This window comes from Mastigoproctus giganteus, chromosome 8 (genome assembly GCF_048544385.1).
Source record: "Mastigoproctus giganteus isolate SK-2022 chromosome 8, ASM4854438v1, whole genome shotgun sequence".
Classification (NCBI taxonomy): Eukaryota; Metazoa; Arthropoda; class Arachnida; order Uropygi; family Thelyphonidae; genus Mastigoproctus; species Mastigoproctus giganteus.
The window spans coordinates 5537102-5557614 of NC_143582.1; the positions used below are offsets into that span (position 1 = coordinate 5537102).

The following is a 20513-nucleotide window of genomic DNA, read 5'->3' on the forward strand; positions in this document are numbered from 1 at the left end:
GTTTCCATTGAGGATTAATGCGAATTAAGGAAATTCTTAGAATTAATTTCCATTGAGGAAATTAATCCTCAGAACTTCCTCAATGGAAATTCTTATCTGAATATTGAAAACAAACTATTAAAATAATGCCACCTGTTGAAAAACAGGTGGCATTATTTTAATAGTTTGTTTTATATCTATTTCTTTTTCAAAAATTTAATTACGGGGCTCATTTGGCCAGAGATTGTGTTCAGTTGAGTGTTTACAATAAATGATTATATTGCTCGAAAATAGAAATGAGCTCATTAATATATTCAATTTTAAATTTAATTTTTGAATTAAATCGAAGTGAATTTTAAAGACTTTCTTATTTTTTTGGCTGACTTCAGTTCCATATTATTATAAATTCATATTATCAATCGAAGCTTAATCAGCTGAATATTATTACAAATTAATATATAAATAAGCAAATATTTATGCAGAACAAGAAGCCTTATGCATTTATAATTTCACGTATTGAGAATGATTTATGATTTATCAAATTATGAGGGCTGTCTGCCTTTGGATATGTTCCCTAAATCTACTTATGCATAATATAGAATGCTTTCGATGGTCATCACTATGGCAACGAGCAGCAACCGATGCCATGGAAACCATAGAGCATCTCTGAAATTGTTTGACTTTCTAAAAGCAGCCAACGATGCTTGCTTTTAAACAGTCAAACAATTTCATTTGATTTCGTTGCCATAGTAACCAGTGACCATGTAGCTCTGTTTTAATCACCACTACGATGGCAGGAAAAATAGGATATTTAATTTGCATAATGTGTCCAGGCTGTTTTTATATAAAGATTTGCTTATTTATCCAACGATTTTTTGTTTGAGTAAGAATTATTTTTTTAAATTTTAAAACGAAATAAGTCTTACTTGCTGCTGTTCGACCTTGACAGATTTGTCCGCGTCCTTCGTTTTGTGACGCCTCTTCCAGAGAGGAGGTTACTAAGCAACGAAGGACTCCGCGCACATATAAAGGCATGGAAGGAAGAAACAGTGAAGACACCGAGTTTGTTCAGGGTGTTTTTCGTCGTCTTTGATACGTGCGTTAGGAGGCTCTGTGAAAAGAGAACAGGAAAGATATTGAAAATGCAATATTAAAATGCGAGAAATACATTGTATTTTATGAATTCCAATGTTGAAATGCAACTCAATTCCCATTTTATCAATAAAAGATCTTATTGTGCTGTACAGATATCTAAGCGAAGGCCAGGCCAGTTAAAAATAGATTTTCTCTTTCTATTTTGTCAGCTTCCTTATATCTTTATATCTTCGATGATTTTCTGCTTTCGGTGGTGAGTCAGTAAAGGTCGATATTTCATTTTCACTTTCTACAGCACACAGCAAGTTATCAGGAAGAAATTATATAACCTGATGAATCTTAGCCATTACTCAGCTTGCACACAGTTATAGAAAATTAAAAACTGTACTCTGCATTGCAAACTTTGTAGGTTCTCTGTATTGCATTGTATTTTTGGTATTGAAGGCCACAAAAAATCAGATTCATTAACAAAAAACTCGTGATTGCAAACCTCTCCCATTTGGTCCTCAGATTTGGTAAAATCTTGAAAGATTGCCTTCTACAAAATAATGATTCAACTCTTTGGTGGCTAATTCGGAAATCGTTCCTGAAGGCAAAGAAAAAATGTGTGAAAGTCCTGAAGACAAAAAGTTGTGTGAATAAGGAAAGTTGGACAGAAATCAGTCACCTTGCAGTCAACCAATATACAGCAGAAAAGGAACTAACGACAAAGGCAATTCCTGAGAATATGGTTAAATTCGAAGTAAATTCCCATTCATATTCCATGATTAAGAAGTGGACAATAGAATTTAAACGAGGAAGATGATCCGAGCCTTGCAATATTCATTGCAAGTGAATGATCTGGTGATGAGTGATCTGGTCATGATCTGGTGATGAGTGATCGACAAGAAACAGTTTGTACATTGTCAGCGGCATCTCATCAGGACATGAGTACCACATGATAAGAGCGTTCTCAGTATGAAAGAGGCGTCAATACGATGGGTCCCAAAGTAGTCGATAGCAGATCAAAAACGAACAAGGGTTGTCAAGTGAATATTTGATTCGTTTTTAGGCGGATACAGAAAATTTCCATAGATAAGACGTAAAATCTCTGACACTTTCAGTCAGAGGCAAAAGAGCAGTCCAAACAGTGGAAAGACAACTTTTCTCTCCCCTCGAAAGAAAGCTAAGTCGATTCCTTCTGCTGCCAAGGTGGTGGAATCAGTTTTTTTGGGATGATGATGGAGTTGGCAGACCATATGACGCGTTTGCGAGAAAACATCAAAGAGAAACTTAAAGGAAAAGTCAGAAAAGGAGTCTTCTACCAGGACAATGCGCCTGCTCACAGGTCTGTCATTGTCATGGCTGCATTGCATGAGTGTGGCTGAAATCCTGGACCATCCCTCATATTCATTAAAAAAAAAACTTGGCTGGCATCCATTTTACGATCGACAGTGACTTTATTGCTGTTGTGGATGCATCGGTGGTAAACGTGTATTGACTCCAAAAGGGATTATATTGAAAGGTAACCTGTAACCAGACTCCTCAAATAAAGACTTCATGCTCAAGCCACCAACTTTACTAACATCCCTCGTAAGCTACTAAGATTGTTGTCAAAGAACAGTTCAATTCAATTCAATATTAGGTAATGTCTGCATTTCTAGAAATATAAAAATTGTTACAGGAAGATTCAACAGTCAGTAAACCAAAATTTCTAACTAGTGCTCATGATAGGAGATAAATAACACGTAAAATGAAGAATGTATTCTTCATTAGTCTTCGATTGAACAAAGATAAAAGAACTAGAGTTAATATCACAACAAATTCGTCCCTCAAAATGTATCAAGTTCGAAATGGAACGTACATGGCTCATCCATTCAAATTTGCTTTTAATGAATTTCCAGAATCATCATTCAATTATAAATTTGATGATGAATTTGAATGATGGTGATCTGAATAATCGATCCGCTGAAGGACCAAAATATCTAATAAAACTCTTAGATGAAGAATCTAACTCTCAGAAGAGTTAGATGAAAAGCGAGAGAACTTAGCTTATTGTACAAATGGTACAAATAATATTGTACTTGGCTTATTGTACAAATAATTTTGACAGCACTGTGGAAAGAAATTGTAAATCTACCTCGTTTTAGAGAGCTTCTTTGAATATACGCCTTGAACTGCCTTTTAGAAATTTGAATTTCTCTTTGTTATGTTTGAATTTATTTATGGAACACAATATTTTTAAAAGAAATTTATAAATTTTCGAACATTGAATTTTTATTAAAAATTGTTTGATCCTTTTATTTATAAATTGTTTTAAAAATTTAAAGATTGTTTGGTCCAAGCATCTGCAATCCAACCATAACACTTACAAAGAATTTATTGTTTAAGTTTTCTAATCCACTGATTGATGACACTAAGCACAAAGTTACTTAATTCACAGATTTTCAGTCTTAAATACAGAGGATTACTGGAGTTCGAAGTATTTACCTTAGGATTGGGCAGTTCGCTGGCTTGTAAAGACGACATGTAACACCTTAGCCGAAATTGTTCGCAGTGAAGTCTTTCCAGGTTTTCTTCCCATTGGCCGATTTGTGCTGTTAACGTTTGTCGACTATCGGAATCGGCGATAACAGTCAGTTGTAGATCAGCCATGTGCTTCAACTTGGAATCCTGTTGGAATTCGTCAGTAAATTTATTGGTTAAAAGTCAATGGAAAAAGAAGCATTTTATGAATACACTGCATGGTCCAAATATCAAAACAATATATCTATGTCAGATGCATCACAGCAGCATGGTAAACTGCTCGACAAAATTAATAGAACACTTTGGAAACGTGGTGTAACTCGTGCAGCTTGCGATGAAGTGGGACAAAATTGGCTATGGTGGAGTACCATAGATAAAATAGGAGATAGCCAGATATGGGGACATTTATAGGGGTTGTATAAGAATTACCAAAAAGTTCATATTACAGACGTCGATACAATCTGTGGCAACTAATCCCATTAATCCACCAGCACAGATCTTACCTCACCAAGTGACGAGGAGTTGGCTGTTGGCGTAAAATGCGACGCCCAAGGGCATCCCAGACATCTTCGATCAGATTTAAGTGGTGGTCGTGCTGGCGACGGCAGTCGTTGGATATCTTCAGTTTCAAGTATTCTTCCACCACTTCAGGTCTATGTGCAGTGGCACGGTAGTGCAAGAAAAAAACAGTCTGGGCCAATACCCCTCAAAAGTCACACGTAGGGTTCCAGGATCTGTTTTCGGTACTCCTTGAACTGCCTTTTAGAAATGCGGTAGCATTTCTCATTGTCTCCAGATGAAATAATGTCTAGAATTTGTTTGTAGGCTAAAGCGGGACTCATCGAAGACAAGAACTGCCGCGTTTGTCAGCGCTCCAAGTCTTTTGTTCATGGCATCAGTTCCGATGAGCTCTGCAGTGGTTTGGGGTTATTAGGATACAAACCACTGGCTTTCTTGCGTAGAGAAGGCCTCAATTCAATCCGCTTGAATTGAGTCTTAACACAGTCCGGTTGGAAATGTTTTCACCTGTGGTCGCCGCAACCTCATGAGACAGTTGATGTCATGACAGGACATCTTAGGGTTCCGTCTTGCTGTTGGGGTCATATAGCGGTCTGTTCTGGTTGAAGTAGCCCATGGGCGACCTTGGTCATCTCTTCTTGTAATGGTTCCTGTTGCCTTGAACTGCTTACATAGTCCCGAGTTGACACATTAAGCCAACGTGTCACCTCCACATGCCACTGCTTCGCTTCATGTCGTCCAATGGCTTGCCATCTCAAAGAATCATCTAAACGACGATGATTTGCCATCCTGAGCAGTGGAGATGTGGTTATCGCACTGAGCAAGCCAAAAAATGGGAATGAAGTGATGTGATCGCAACCAGTGTTTTCATAGGAATGAATGATTTGCATAATTTGCGACTCTCTAAAGTGGTAGATCGATTTCTATTGGATATTCGGAATTTGCATGCCCGGATGCCCATTATATCAAATATTTGCCTTTGGCGATACTGTTCTCAATAAAATATTTGTGAAAAACTTTTTTCTGTTAATTTTGTCGAGTAGTGTAGATATAGCGCACGCAGGATTATTTTAAAATGAGATGTTGGTCAAAACTCATGATCTCAGAAAATTTCTTATATATATATATATATATATATATATATAGAGAGAGAGAGAGAGAGAGAGAGAGAGAGAGAGGAACAAAAATAGAAAATGAAAAATAAGAAGAAAAAATGAAGAAAAAAATACAAAGAGAAGAAAAATACACAGAATGACAGATAGAAAAAGGCGCATAAATAAAAAGGGGGAGAAACGACTGAGCGAGAAAAAAATAAATAAATAAAAACAGAAAAGTGAAGGAAACAGAGTGAGAGAGCGAGGGGGGTTCTCATTTTTGTTTCTCTGTCTCTTTCGGTCACTTTTTTGAAAACTGATGTGAGGCAACGAGAGAAAGACAGATAGAGTAAAGACTGGGGATAAAGAGAGAGAAAGAGGGAAAAATATAAAGATAATGAAAAGAAAAACACACAGACACACAAAGGGAAAACGAAAAAGGAAGACAGAAATAAAAGAGAAAAAAATGAGGGAGAAAGAAAGAGAAAGAAAGAAAGGACGAAACAGAATATAAAAAAAATGAAAGGAAGAAACAACAGGAAAATGGAATGTGCAAGAGAGAGAGAGAGAGAGAGAGAGAGAGAGAGAGAAATAAAAGGGAAGATGGAGAATTACAGGAAGAGATCACGAGAGGAGAAACTCACAGACACAAAGAGAAAAAACGAAAGAGAAAGAAAGAAAGAACGAAAAATTAGGAAAAGCGAAAGAGAGACAAACAGAACGGGAGAAAAAGTAGAAAAGAAGGAGAATAGAGAAAAGGAAGAAGGAGAAAAAGAAAGGAAGTTAGAAGAAAAGGAGAAACGAAGAAACAATGGGAAAAAGAGGGGATGTAGAGAGAGAGAGAGAGAGAGAAATAAAAATAGAAAGACAGAAAGCGAATCGTGTCCTTCAACTTCTCATATGATTCTTTAGAATTTAAAGTTGCATTTATTAAAGTTCACCAAGCAGAAGAAGAGTTTTCGTCTCGAGCAATTTATTCCTTCAATCTATCACACTTATTATAGTACGGTATAAACTTCACGATAAACATTAAGTGATTCCCAGTTTGGAAATTAACTAAAATGGTGGCGCATCTTTCCATTTTTGTGATTACCCCTCCTGGGGTTGTTATTTTGTGTTCCATTAGTCTGCGTCAGCAATTTAATGGCGGGAGATCACGCACAAAGTATACAGGATATACAAAAGTAAAGGGACAGTTGTAAATGGATTACTTCTCAGAAAACACGTTTAAAGCTTATCTTTTTAAATCTCTTTGGATATTGATTCTATTTTTGATAATAAAGCCATTACGCACGCTTTTTCCATTCAAGACTAAATCTTTCTCAAATTACTTTTCCAATTAATGAATTAGAAAAAGTAAAGCTGATAATTTCCGCTTTCTTTTCTTGGCGAAAGAGTCGGTTAAATAAAGGAATGTTGCGGTACGTTAAGATAGCGCCACGAGGGCCCCTACTGTGTGCTCAACGAATGTCTCACACTGTTTTTCACTTTCGGCCAATTGGGCCAATCGTCAGAGAGCAGAAACGCAAACAGTTGTGACAACGTCGCGCTGTCTTGTCTGCTAGGAGCGCCTCCTGTCTTAAGAGTCTCTGTGACAACCCCGCTGAAGAAACATTGGCGTAAGGGTTGGCCACATTCTTCATGTTTGCCAACCGACATCGATCGATTCGGCGAAAGAAAAGAAGGCTCCGACGAAGATGGAGGGATGCTCACCAACGCTGGCTTTCTGAACTTAAAGAATAAACCCCCAGTACGTTACACCACAGCTATAATTAATTTAATTTAAAATTTGATTCGTGGCACACCTGAGCCCATCACCACTCCACAGTAATTTGTTGTTTTTGATTGAGTTGGACTTCTATTCCGGTTTATAACAACATCAAGTGAAATCCATTACGCGGGAGATGTTTTAAAAGTCATTCTCCATTATTAATCCACTTACTGACTCAATTTCCTTATCCAGCCTAAAGATTTCTTCCTGCAACAGATGAAGAGTACCCGTCTTCCCACGATGTCTAGCGAAGGCTGCAGCACAAGCAGAGTGAATGCTGTTGATCCAATTTTCTAGCTCTACTTGACAAGGGGCCTGAAAAAAAAACATCGAATCTTTTGAAATAAAACTTTGAACCTTTTGAAAAGAAATATTGAATCTTTTGAAATTAAACATTGAATCTTTTGTCCAACTACAAATCTTCTTCACCATGGTCATCTCATAAAAAAATAATTCTTAAAATTTTTAAAAATTTAATAAAATAAAAATCCATTCGTTTTTAAACATACCTGGAAGAGATAGGCGTCACCAAAGGCAGTGCTGAGGCAAAAAATAAAATCTCTTTTAGGGTGCTCTGGAATGGGTTGCATGATGGCGCCATCAACAATAATCAAATGCTTTGGGGTGGTGTCGATCGCCCGTCCATCTCTATTATCACAAGGGTAAAATAAAAGGGTGGTTCCCTTCAGACAGACCCAATAGCCCTTCCAGCCTCTTTTCCGAGCTAGTTCTACTTGTTGCCGCTTTCGCAGAAGCCACTTCTTGACGCTTAGGAACCTGCCAGATGAGAGATTTGAATTTAATTGATTAAATGCTCAGGATTTGAGGATTGGGACATATACAGAAGGCTGATCAATGTAATGGTTTAGACAAAACAGAATAGAATCTTTAATTGCAGTATAAGATATGCAATTAAAGATTCTATTCTTGAGAACACATCTATGGTGGTCACGAGTGTCACTATTGGAAGGAAAAAACGCAGATGGCTAGGACTTGTGTTCCAAATTTTTAGCATAGCGAGGATTTCCTCTCTGTATTTCTTATTGTCTACCACTTCTTGGAGTGGTAGATAAGAGTGCTAGCCTAGCCAGTTATGGTCTACTAGTAGCTGTGCTGAAGACCGGACATAAGGAGGAGAATAAGTCAAGAGTGGTGATTCCAGAAATTCGGCTCTGTAATTTTACTCATGACCATCTTAATTGTGAATAAAAGCCTCCCTTCTCCGATGGAGGATCGCAGCTTGCGCAGTTGAAGGTCATCTGCCAACTGCGTTCCTCTGAGAGCTGGGGGAAGGTGGAGTTTGGTGGAACAAATTAATAGCCAGAATTCCCTAGGCAAAGATCCTTTTAAGGTGGATTCGCAATCGAGGTCTATATCTTTGTGGCGTATAGGACTGTCAGGTATAGATCGGATACAAAATATCTTTTTAGCAGGTGTGGGTCATTGGTATGGAGCAGCTGTTGCCTGGCCACATCGTAGAGAAGTTAGTTTTGAATGTATGAGGTTAATGTGATCAGTGAATGATAGCTTGGAACCGAAAACGACTCACAGGTTTTTGCGCGTTTGAGCACTTGGAACTGGAGAGTCATTGAACGCCGGCCCCAGAGTTGTCGGGCTGCCCTTTAGCGAGAAGATGATTTGTGCTAATATCACAGGATTGATCTAGAGGTTAAAGGCGTTGAGATAGTCGGCTGTGTCCTGTAGTTTTCTATTGGTATGTTGAATGATTTCGGCTTGCGAGTTGGATGGCGATATTCTAGTAAAGAGCTTGACATCGTCAGCATATGTGATCCAGTTGCATTTATTAGCCACAAACAGCACCATGATTGCCGTGAAGAGAACGGTGGACAGGACTATCTTGAGACACATCGGCAGTTATATGACATATGAAGGTTTTGTTCTGACCTTTAGGACGGGGTCCTCTTGGGTAGAACAGATTCTAGGAACCGGAGAACACCACCGCGGAAATTGAAGTAGCTTTCTGAGAGGTATAGGAGAGGTCGGGGTATATATATGGCATCAAATGCAGGGTGGATTTCAAAATGTATAACTGATAGCTCCTGTCTCTGCTCTAAGCCTTCTAAGATGTATTTTCGTTCTTGGAAGATTACTTACGATTGACCTTCCTGAGATCCCGTAGTGTATTTGCTGAGGACTACCACAGAGAATTTGGTGGATGATGGACAGTAGTTGCGCTTACTCCAGAATTTTTAGTAATACAGAGGGGGCAAGCGATGGTGCTTGCTGCTTGGAAGAGAGTTGTTTTTTGGTGCTTACAAAGGGACCGAAGAAGTAACTGTTCCCCTGTGGTGGAAAGTAATGATTTTCAAGGCATCGGTTGTATAGGTTGACGAGCGAATCGATGATAACGACACCGATGACGACGGGGGATGCTTTAAAGGCCCGTATTAGTTGTTGCATGGAAATGTGGACTGTAGCGAGATTATCAGTGGGATTAGAGTGGCTGAAGACTGTCACCTTAGGTAGAGCCAGAGGCTGCTTAGAAAATCTGGCAACGAAATCGAGCCACTCATCTGAATCAATGTTCTCTGATGATGGATTACAAATTATAATTTATGGATTACTTTCTATAACAAAATGATTTTATCGTTAGCACAGTTGGTATAATCAGCGTCCTCCCCACACCGGGTGGAAAGGACTTGAGTTCGAATCCCTTCAGCAATGCGAGGAATTTTTATGGGCCTTTTTCAAAGCGCGGCTGAGTTTGTCTGAGTTGAAAGTAGCATAGTTTTTTCTCCCGGAACCTCTGTTTTTCGTCCAGAAAACAGCAAATCGGCCACAGACCACAATTTGCGGACATTATGTATATGGCGCAATATGGCCTAAGTTGCTTACGAGCCTGAACCCTACAAGTACCAACCAACTATAATAAAATAATTGATTAATGTTGCTCGAATAAAGTTTCCTTTTGCAACTGATTGGCCAGTTCGCCCTCTGGTCACTCACTACATGATGGCAGCTAGCTCTGTAATTTCAAATTCTCAACCATTCCTGGAGCGCCTCAAGGTTCAATTCCTCCTCTTCTTCTACACTTTTCCTCTTATATATTAATAATCTTCTATTAACTAAAAATTCAATAATTTTGCTGAAGAAAAACACCACACATCTCTTTCCTAACCGGTTCACACGCCAAGTACAATTTCATTTTCGATAACAGCTATTTACAGATATGAGCGTTAACTTCTAAGCTTTTCATGAGCAGAAGCAACTCGGCATCTTCTGCTTGTCAACTCCACCAGTGGAAGGTTGTGTCTTGCAAGAATTTCCCATTGAATCTCCGTCTCTATATTCTTCTGAAATGGTTATGTGACCTTGATTTGTTCCAGAAGTTGAACAAGCTATTCAGAGGTCGATGCTTTTGGACAAGACAGTGGTTTCTTCGCCATCCTTCAACAAAATCAGGATAACTTCAATAACATCTCCCCCATATTAATTACTGAATTCTGTGATCAGTTTTACGGTTTTCCTGAATCTCGAAAAATCAATTATCTCTTGACTCCACAACTTACGCCGCTGACTGTCCATTCTTACGTCTATGTGGACTGTCCTTTCTTGACCTAACGGATGCCTGATTTAACTTCTGGACTTCTATCTGCTTAACTATGCAAACCGTCTTCTATGTCCATGATGCATCTGTACTGATTATATTATTACCAATGGAATTATTGTTAGAAAGGGTATGATCAAAACGTTAGATGAATGTTGCGAAAAGTTAAGTTTATTCAATGATCAATATTTAAATTGTTAATGTTAATGTTCTTCAATATAGTCCTCTGCAACCACAGATTTGTTCCATCGTGCCTGTCCACTCATCACAACTTTTTTGGAAGTCTTCCTCTGTGAATGGTTTTATGCTGTCAGTCACGTCTGACTGGATTTCTTGAAATGACTGAAATCGTTTCCCTTTCATGTCCTGTTTTAATTTTGGCAACAGTTTGAAGTAATGTCAAAATGAATCTCAATACCTTGGTCCCTTTCGTCTTGATTAATTTTAGCTCTTCATGCTCCTCCCCACTGCTTATACGTGATTCCAGGAGTTCTGCTCCCCCAGAGACATAACTTTAAATTTAGAAGCATTAAATTTAGATGCTATTTTCGATCATATGTGCAATCGATCCAAGTTACTGGAAGCGTAATAGTATGGCTCGAAATCTTAATCATCCACTTACAAATAATCAACAGACTTTGATAGCTTCTTTTTTTTATGAAACCCCAAAGACGAAAGGTAAAAGAATCTGTAGTACTTAGTACCATGCACAGATACTTGCACACATTAGACTTGAATCTCGGTAGATCGGAAAATGCATGTGAAGGAAGGGGTTATTCCAGGATACAGAAGGAGAAGACATAAATTATGAAAAGAAAAGGTTGGTTTTGTGAGCTTGGAGTTGGAGAGTGCGAATGGACGGTGACTGCTTACGGCACTTGTTCGGAGTGGTTTGGAAGAGAGTGGGGGGAATTATAGACTAATTCAGAAGAATAGTGTCTGTGAAGAGGCATACAGCGGAAACAGAAAGTCTATGAGACAGCGAGTGGAGAGACTTTGTTGAGTCATTGATTAAGCTTACTGTTCTCTTTTGAATGGAGTCTAAAAAGCCTGAGAGGTTTTGGACGAAATACTCTAGATATGGGAACAATAATCCATGGTAGGGCGGATTGAGATTCCTACAGAGTGAGTAATCGTTTAGAAGAAAACCAACACCGAGAGCGAAAAAGAAACCCAAGTTTTTTCGGATGCAGAAGAAGCAATAGTTGTGATGTGCTCTTGCAAAGATATCAGAAGTCAGGTTAATCCCTAATAGAGATATGTGATCTTGTCTGGAAATCTGAGTATCATCGAAGATGATCATAAGAAGTTTTAGAAAGATTGAAGTTAATTTTTATTCGTCTTTCCCACTGGAGAATAACTGGAGATGAGCATTCAAGGAATGGTGGCGGAAATTTGAGAAGCTGCGTCTGTGCAGGGCAAAGTTTCTCAAGCTGCTACATAAGGTTTTGTGGAAAGTAGTGTGCTACCACCACGAAACCTTATGTAGGAGTTACAGTCAGTGGAAGAAGGTCGTTAATATATGGGAAGAAGAGTGTGAAAAGGAACTGAACCTTGGGGAACACCAGCATTATAGAGAAGTTAAAAACACAGAGTGACCATCTACCATCACTTGCATTGAGAGATGATGACTACTCGATATAGACTTTTTTAGAATACTTTTATACCAAACATAATCAAAAGTCGTAGAAATATCAAGAGCAAATTCATGAGTTTCACTGAACTTTTCCATTGAATTTGTCAAAAGATGAGTGAAATAAGCCAATATATAACCAGTTTTGAGTTTTACCAAGTTTTGAAAACAATTGCGGGAAATGCTATTTTGATGTGCAGCTTTTTTAACATCCTTTTTTTTCCAGAGAATGGGGGGGCACTGGAAAATAGGAGCTGGTTTACCAGAAAGTTGAAGATACAAGAGTTTAGAAGAAAAATAGGAAGCTAATGTTCCTGCTTCGTCTTTATTTGAGGATGCAATAGAACCATAAGATTGTAATGGAGGTGAGAAAACTGATGGACAAAAGTTGAAGTCAATAGAATGCTCAGACTACCATTTGAACAAGAACTGAGACCACGTATATTTGTGAAATGAATAAAGTTTTAGGGATGTTTAGATCTTTTCTCAGAATCAGTGATTCTATTATTTTGACCACTGGTTTATGTTTGTTCGTTAAGTTTCATAAATGATATTGAAGTTTGTTGTTTGTTTGTTTGTTATTTGGTTTTTAGGAGCATTAGCAACTAAGGCCATATTGTTCCGTGGATATGCGATGGTCATTCCATGACCTTTCCTCATCCTCCGTATTTGGTGGTCACGGGCTCGAACCCCGGTCTAATCAAGAAGCTTGTGCTACGCACTGCTGCTCCTGCCCACCTGGCTACGGAGGCGCCATGATATTGAAGAGGGCATTCCTTGGATACCCTCTGGGCAATGTCACTTATTATATTGGTCCACTCTGAAGACCGATCCTTTTTTGACAATTCTTTGTCTTCAGTCTTTCAGCCAGCCTATAATCCAGCGTTAGATCTTGCCACTAACTTTCGTTTTTTCTAGGTTATATATCAGCCTTTCACGAGGGACAGGGATAAAATCATTATTTACATTCAAATGTTTAATGGCAATTAATGGAAACTTAGAAGATTGATTAAGCATGTCTTCCCCTTCTCGAATCCTCTATGATCTAATCAGGATGTCATTGTTGTCAAGATGAAGCATCCTTAATTAGAGACCATGATCTTCCTCACCACAGAAGTCAAAATCACTGACCTATAGTTACTCAACTCCTCTTTAGCACCACCTTTGCAGAGTGGGGAGACATTAACTATTCTCCAATCCAGGGGGTGCTTCCAGGTGGAACCTAATTACACTCTCATTAACATTCCCAAAGGTATGGTACATACATACTCGGCTATACTTAAAAAGGCTGAATACACTCATATGCAGCCTTTTAAGTATAACCGAGTATATGCTATCCTCCCCAGGAATCTAGTCCTCCTTTAAACTCAGTAACTTTTCTAACAAACGTTTCTTTGAGGTCATTATATCACGTTGACTATACGAGTATTATATCAGTTTGATTCCCTAACTTTCCCGAGAGATTCGATCTTGATTTCAACTGTCAGTATCATTGAGTGAAACTTGCTCAGAGGAACACCTCAAAGAGCAATCTTGACTTCCCTTCTGTTTGCTGGGGTACTGGATCCACTCTTTCATTATCTAAATAATGCCTCATTTACGTATGTAGAGGACATTAATTGTATTTCATCTCTTATCATCACACGAATGACTTTATTGCCTTTCTGACCAACTGCAGCAAACAGAGAATCTATGAACTTATCTCCATGAGGTAGGGTTGATTCTACCTCTACAATATGGTCATATTCTTAAAAACCCCATGTAAAGATACATTTTATCAAGAAAGGCCGGATAATGAGATGGCTCAGTTGGATCCCTGGTTATATCTAAGTAGTTCTCCAGTTCAATATTGAAACCATCTCATGGACTCAAATACTTGTAGAGAACAACATCGCTACTTTTTATTAACATGTCTTAGGACAGCTGATGGATCTGAAGTGAATGATATCATTTAGTAGCTGAGGAACACTACAAACTCCTAGGGAGATGGGTGGGTGTCACTTTACCCAGCCTTCAAAAACTCGATTCGACACACGAGGCTGTCCCAATTCAATACTCATTTGTAACAATTTCGGATTAATTCGGAAATATGCTGCGAAGATAAGAGATAAAGTGAAGAAGAGCCAACAATTATACCAATATATTAAGATATAAAAACTCGATTCGACTTTTTTGTATTCTCAATAAACAACTCCTTATCCTCTTAGCTCCCTTTGCTAGTGCTTTTTCGTAATCAGCTCGCCCGCGTTGCTTCATCAGTAAACAGTATCCTGTAATCCAAATCACATTATCTGTACCTGTCCCATGTTTGTTTCTTTTTCTCAATCAAGCTCAATCTGTCATCGATTTCAGCATCTTACGTTTATGGAACTTGACCACTGGTACGAATATAACCTTGAATATTTCCCATTGCATATTTGCATCTGCCATCATACAGAAATCTCTCCAGCTAACTAAGCCCAATCCAAATCGAGTCCCCTTTTTGACTACATAAGTTTATTTAGATACAATCCATTTTGTCGTATTGTGGTTAAGATCTAGGATATTAGAACCTCTTTCCTTTCTCGGACATATGGATAAAAGCAGCAGCCATCCAATTTGTTGCAAACCCTGTTGTCATATAGTGATTAATGAATAGCCCATTCAAATTGCCAAGGTTTTATTCGTACTCCTCATTGTCATTTGGCCTAGAAGATACCCCAACTATTATCTTCCCTTTACTGCAAGTGATTTTATACCATATTTAATCAACATCTGCGTTTCCTTGATCTTACTCAGGGACCATTCTTACCACTTTCAGACACTTTTTGATCAGAAGTATCACTCACTCCTGTTTTAACCCCCATTTCTCTTGGATACACAATAATAATTTCGATTGTTTTGATTAATCGAAATGAAATTCTTCGTGTCGAAACCCTGGATAAACCCACGTCTCAGAAAGACCAACTACATCAGCGTTAGTTGAATTGATCAAAAGCTTAAACTCAATTTAATTTGTTTACAATAGTTCTGGAAATATTTCGGTGAATTATAAGACCATTAACCAAATTTTTGACCAAATCTTATATTCTTCAACAGCTTTTCATCTGTCAAATGCTATCAATGTAACTGTTGTGTTATGAAAGATTTGCAAATCCATTAATGTCCCTGACACTCTCAACACCTGACGTTCTTTCGTCAAAATTGTGTTGCCTTTCTTACCAACATATAATCTCACCATGGCTAAAATTCTATTATTGCAGAGGTATCGGTTATAATCTCTACTAGGAATTCTCATCAACAGAGCTCTGTTGATGAGAATTCCTGGAGAAATATTTCTAGTCATCAGCAGTGTTTTTGCAAAAAGATTATTTTGTAGAAGATTATCAGGGCAGCTGATTTCCGTCAATGGTAGTCTGTTTGATTAATCTTTTCAGCAGGCCTCCTCACAGTTTTCTGAAGACTTAATTAGCCCTGGAGTGTGGAAGTACGTTGGAATGGTGTGTATCGAAGTTATGAACAGCCAGAAGTTGTGAAAACTTCTGGCTGTTCATAACCATAATGGCGTTAAATCAGAACAGGGGAAAGCAGACTGCGCTAACTTAAAAGACCAGTGAAGAGTGAACTCTCGGCAGCCCAATAAAGCTTTTACACACCCACGTCTTCAAATGAAGTCACTATCAGTTTAGCGATAGAAACAGAAAAGGGCCCTCTCTATACTGTTCGTGCAGAAAGAGCAAGAGCAAGTTGAGCAATCTAGTTAATAATTATGACGAAATCACAAAAGAGATGGATTCAAGAGACAATTTTTAAATTATTTATCCCCCAAACCTCAAGGCTGGAAGATACACTCTGGTGAATAAAGTTCTCCAGCATATGCCAGACTCAAAAAATCATGTACCGTGATTCATCACTCCACAGCACAGCCAACTTTGCAATATTAATTCCGACGACCAAACACGAAGGGGTTTGATTGGATTTGTACGTTGCATGCTCTGATGTTTAGTTTGTGTGTTTCAGTTCTTCTTTCTTAAATACCGATGCTATGCAGTTCCCAAAGTATTTTCCTTGTTGCAATGGCAGTTCCTGTGAATTGAATTCGATGAGAACTTACGAGATCTTGTACCACCCTTCTTTCCGTGACTTTCCATCAGTTTCTGCTGTCTGCCAAAACGTTTCCCGGCTATGGTAGACCAATGGTCTTTTCATTTTAATTATAAGTCGCCATTGATCTACGATGTTGCCATTTTGCTGCAATGATACGAACAAACTGATTTCTTATATGGCATCCTACGATGGCTTTCCAATGGAAGTCGTTAAAGTCAACGCGTAGACCCATCAAGTATATTTCGTTGATTTGCTTACTTCTAGTGTAAGCGCATTTCTTTTATACCTATTGCTGACACGTAGATGACTGGAGTGATTTGTTTTTTTAGGAAAAAAATACCTATTAAATCCCAGCGGTATCCGGATACTTTTGGCAATATAGTATAGATTCCTAAAGTCAGAGAGCTAACTGTTTCTCAGAAACTCTTTCTGTTTCCAGAAATGTTCGTGGTTTCCTTCAAGGTGTTCGTTCTTCTTGCCCTAGTGGGTAGCACAGTTGGTATAATCACCGTCTTACCCACACTGGGTAGAACAGACCTGGGTTCGAGCCCAATCATATTCTGTAATTTATATAATATAATCTTTTTTTTGCTATAATTGTTTCCTTTCTTCTTTTTCTGACTATTCTTTCCCTCAGGAGTTATCTTGTTGGTGCCATCAGTTTGGGTCACTGATGGTAGGAGATTGCTGGCATCAGTGGCAACTACATATAGCGATTTGTGGGATTTTAGTCCACTAAATAGAGTATGGGAATAGCTGTGGCCCACCTCCTCTTGGCAGGTTTGGGTACTGCGAAGCAACCTTTCGGCTTGCAAAGTGGCCAGAAACAAAAGAGACAAAATATATTACTCTGATTGGTAGAAAATAGCAGATGATATGCTGAATTGCTCTGGAATTCAGAATTTTCTCAGCGAAACTAATTGCTATTCTCTTGCGTGGTGTCCACTAGTGATTCCTGTCCGTATATATAATGCTACGCTGTCTAGGGAGTAAATCTTAAGGTCATTCACAAATAATTGTCATTCGACTTGAGACTAAGCAGATTCCAAGTTCTTTAAGGGCAGATAAATAGGACCTCGTACCTATAGGACCTAGAGGATTATGAGGCTGACAAAGCTCCTTCAATGCCAAGTGAGGCCCGAGATTAAACAAGAAACGTAGACAGAATGCTAATCAAAAGAGACAAAATTCCATAAGCCAGTCGTTTGGCAAGAAGAGGACGTGGTCATCTTCACTCCATCAAGCGCTTTAGAAAGATCAAGAAATAGAAAACGAGTAACGTCCCTTTGGTCTCATTATATTTAATGTAATATAATCACGAAAAATGCGAGATATGAGGAAGTACATCATTTGGACATTAAACGGGTCTAGTGATATAAAAGATTGGAGATAAAAGCTAGACTTTTGTATAGGAGAGATTGATGCTATAGAGCTGTATGAATAGAGGTGCAATGAACAGAATGGTGGAAGTGCTTTCAACTGATGGATGGTGATTGCACTCTGCGAACATGAATAAGATAGGTTGAAACGCTTATCTTTCGGTTTACTGTAGATGGAGCGAAGTAATGACACAGAGGACACTGTAGAATAAATTTTACTGAGTATACACTAAGTGCATCTACCCATTCCTGAAAAAGGAGCATTTTAATGGAAATCTCCTTCTATAATATCATCACGTGATCGTACCATGCGATATAAAGTAGGTGGAAAGATACGTAGAGATGTTCTGTATGCACTTAAGTACGAGAATGGACAACAAGAAAGACAAATGAGTTCGAACGTGGAATGTTAGTCAGCGCAGGAAAGTCCAGTCCAACTGAGGTTTTCGCGTGTGACTATTTCTCAGGTGCATCGAGGTTGGTCCAATAATCAAATAATATCTAGCTAGTGGTGATCTTCTCTTCGGAAACAGCTGGCTGATGCGAGAACAATGAGACCAAAGATTTGTTCATGGTAACAAAAAAGTTACAGTCACTCAAATAACAACTCAGTATAACCAACGGTAACCAGAGAGACATTTCAGAAATCATAACCCGTCATACCTTACCACGAATCACAGCCAAAGACTAATATCGCAACCGAACCGAGTTCTGCTCCCAACAAGAAGGTACAGTTAGAGTGGGGCTGAGGAAACATTGTCTGGCGTGACAAATCCCGGTTCTTGCTGTCATCATTCTGATGAAATGAGATATGGTGAAAATAATGAGTCCATGAGCCCATCCAGCTAGGTGCCAACAATGTAATCTGGTAGTTGCGGCGTAATGGTAAGGGAATATTTTTGAGGTGCTCATTCGGCATCTTAGTACCAATGGAACAATATTGCATTCCACAGGTTATGTGCAAATTGTTTTCGATCAGACTGATTCCTTCATATCATCATTGAATCCATCTGCTAACGGGTTCTACCAACACGACAATTCTATACAACTGTGTCACAGTTGTATATAATTTGTCCCTGTAATATTAAAGTGAATTCAGTGTATTACAATGGCTATCCCAGTCACCAGATGCCAGATCTCAATCCACTGGAGCATTTGTGGGATCAGATGGAACACGCTATTCGGAGTAGAGATCGGATGCAATGCAATTTGTAACAACTGTGGGGAGCAATTAAATGAACTAATATTTCTGTAACGCGCTTTCGATACCTCATTGAGTTTATAACACGATGAATCTATATTTCTCTGACGGCTAAAGAAAGGGGGACATATTTGCTATTAGGTAGGTGAAGGAATAACAAAAAGGGACTAAATGTAGCATTACGGTTCTCTCGAATATGCTGCTGGACGTTAAAGGTCCGAAATATGGCAATTTCAGCAACAAAAGTTGTAATCATTCGGAATAGAAAGAAGTAAAGTGGAGCCAAATTGAAAGAATCGAGAGGATGTTACACCTGAGAATTTCCATGAATATGATCCGCTTTTCCATCAGATGGAAGGTCCGCTTTACTCTCTCGATTTAGCTCTATCTGAATTCTTCTATGTTCATGTATCAATTCAGGACATATTTTGGATCTCTGGGGGAGATCCAAATCGATATTAGTAAACAAGTTCCAGAAATGCTTCCAGTCGCGGTAGAAGAGAATGGCTTCATGTGATGTTGCCCAATGAAACTGGTTTAGGGGACGAAGCAAATAATTAGTAAGTTCAATTTTGACTAATGAAGTAGTTCCCGGAACTTTCTAATCACGTCTCAAAAAATCAGTGTTGGAAAAACTCTCCCGTCCTAAAAGTGCAGATTCATTTCCCTGAGCTGTGATATTAAAATGGACAACGGTAAAGGCAAGAAATGATGGAAACATCAGGGCAAAATTTATTTAATGCGGACAACCAGTGCATTTCAGCATGAAGTGCTGCGCACCTCTGGCTGGGATACAAGTTGTCCGTTTTAGCATTGAGTCAAAGAGGTGTTGACATCCTCTTCAGAAATATCTCTTCATGTCCGGATCAATAGTCATCTTAAAAATGCTGTGGTTTGGACTGGTCGAGACATTGCTTAAAGTTGGCCATCATGTCCGGCAAGTTCAACAGAAGACAAATTAGTGGACATACCAGAATCAGGATAATATATCGGCATCTCAGAAAAACCACCCCAATGGCTCTGTCTCCTGCTTAGACTCTTCCAATTTACATTACACTTGAACATTTCATATATCATCACGATGTACTGATGTAAATTTTAAAAATTTCAGATAGTTCCATCAATTCCTTCAGGGTGGAGAATAATTATTCTAATGCTGATTGTATTCATCAATACAATCAGCATTAACACAGATGAACACTGATCTTACGAAGGAAATATTTAGTCTCAAGACATAACTAAAGAGGAGAGTTTAATCAATAAAATCAGCATTATCCAAATGATGTCGGCTTTGTACTATTTTAAGAGCGCTTTTATTGGAGATATCTCTTGTATGTGGTTCTGGTGGAGGTGTCTTGTCTATGTCTTCGAGTAGGAGTGGCTGTTATTCTCTAAATAGGGAGAATAATCTCCATGATTCAGCTTGAAGTGGATCACCAGTATACATCGCTCATTCGAGAAGTTCGTATTTTCTGAATTTCATTTCTGATCAAACAACTTGTCTGCAGCCCTTCAATGTCCAATGGTTTCTCACGTGCCCAATGTAGGCGCATTTGCTCTTATGAGGCCATTGGTAGCGGGTACACAAGTTGGCCATAGGCGATAGCCCAACCGTGCTAGTGTCCCATACATGATCCACCTCGAAATGGATCCTGCCACCTGTTCTATTGCGTGGTCAGTTGG

General features: G+C 38.7%; 1 protein-coding gene across 5 annotated transcripts in view; it reads right to left on the reverse strand.

Annotated features, from left to right (window-relative positions):
* The window catches only part of LOC150081221 (protein still life, isoform SIF type 1-like), a 496225-nt gene that overhangs the window by 174575 nt on the left and 301137 nt on the right, over positions 1-20513 (reverse strand). For all 5 annotated transcript variants that reach the window (XM_090379423.1, XM_090379422.1, XM_090379425.1 and 2 more), the window contains 4 exons: positions 7473-7740; positions 7135-7278; positions 3544-3726; positions 906-1090 (listed from right to left, as the gene is read on the reverse strand). In XM_090379423.1, the coding sequence (XP_090235549.1) occupies positions 906-1090; positions 3544-3726; positions 7135-7278; positions 7473-7740 (780 nt within the window). The remainder of the gene's footprint in view (positions 1-905; positions 1091-3543; positions 3727-7134; positions 7279-7472; positions 7741-20513) is intronic.